At 43.5% G+C, this 856-nt stretch overlaps 1 protein-coding gene across 1 annotated transcript in view; it reads left to right on the top strand.

Moving 5' to 3' along the window:
• The window catches only part of POLA2 (DNA polymerase alpha 2, accessory subunit), a 26612-nt gene that overhangs the window by 11047 nt on the left and 14709 nt on the right, over positions 1-856 (top strand). Inside the window, exon 7 of the mRNA XM_007462010.1 lies at positions 197-285. Coding sequence (XP_007462072.1) covers positions 197-285 — 89 coding nt within the window. The remainder of the gene's footprint in view (positions 1-196; positions 286-856) is intronic.

Below are 856 nucleotides of genomic sequence, written 5' to 3'. Positions count from 1 at the left end.
CCCATGGAAGGCCAGGTTCAGCAGCCCAATATCGGGAAATTGGCTCGGCCTTCAGAAAGTTACAAACTGGCCGGTGTCCTAGGCACCCTTCCTGCTTCTGTAAAACGACTGACTTTAATGTTTTACAAGGTGCTATGTTTTCTCTTCTCGGCAAGTAAAATGTCTTAAACACACTTTCTGCCCTCTGGGATTTCAGTTCTGACCTGTAAGATAGAAGAACTTGGCACTGAGCTCAAGGAGCATTACAAGATTGAGGCTTTTACTCCTGTTCTAGTCACAGCACAAGTAAGAGTTATTCTAATAATCTTTCCTGAATGATACTGTTTTTTTAAATCGATGAAAAAGCAGCCTCCTGCTTCCTTTTCACTAATCGTCTACCTTCTAGTTAGAACATCTACCTGGGATGAATTTGGTAAAATGGGTTATAAGTGCTCTCTGGATTTGTGACCAGAGAAAGTCATTTCCTTTGCACTTGGATTAGAGTCTTGCATGTAAACAAAGATTGAGGGATTCAAGCATTCAAGTATCAGGATATGAGGACAGCAGCAAGGTGAGGATCTCCAGAAATGGTGACTCACAGTCTCTCCCCTTCTATGGCCTCTGTCATTAGGGGCCAAGTGTTGCCAGTCGTGTCTTTATGTCATAGTTTAATCTGGCACGTGCACCAGTGCTTTCTCTCTAGAACGTACTTTAAGGGGAGACGTGTTCTCAAAGATTCTTTATGGTACCTCTGTCATGTGTTTGCATTCAGAGAAGAATGGCCAGTTGGGGAAGATAGGCAAAACCATGTCATATAAGGAAGTTTTGGGGGAATTTGGGAGGAAGTGTTGGAGGGGAGGCTGGGATGTATGATCTC

Source organism: Lipotes vexillifer, unplaced genomic scaffold (assembly GCF_000442215.2).
Source record: "Lipotes vexillifer unplaced genomic scaffold, Lipotes_vexillifer_v1.1 scaffold1129, whole genome shotgun sequence".
Lineage (NCBI taxonomy): Eukaryota > Metazoa > Chordata > Mammalia > Artiodactyla > Lipotidae > Lipotes > Lipotes vexillifer.
This window is presented reverse-complemented; position numbering and strand designations above follow the sequence as displayed.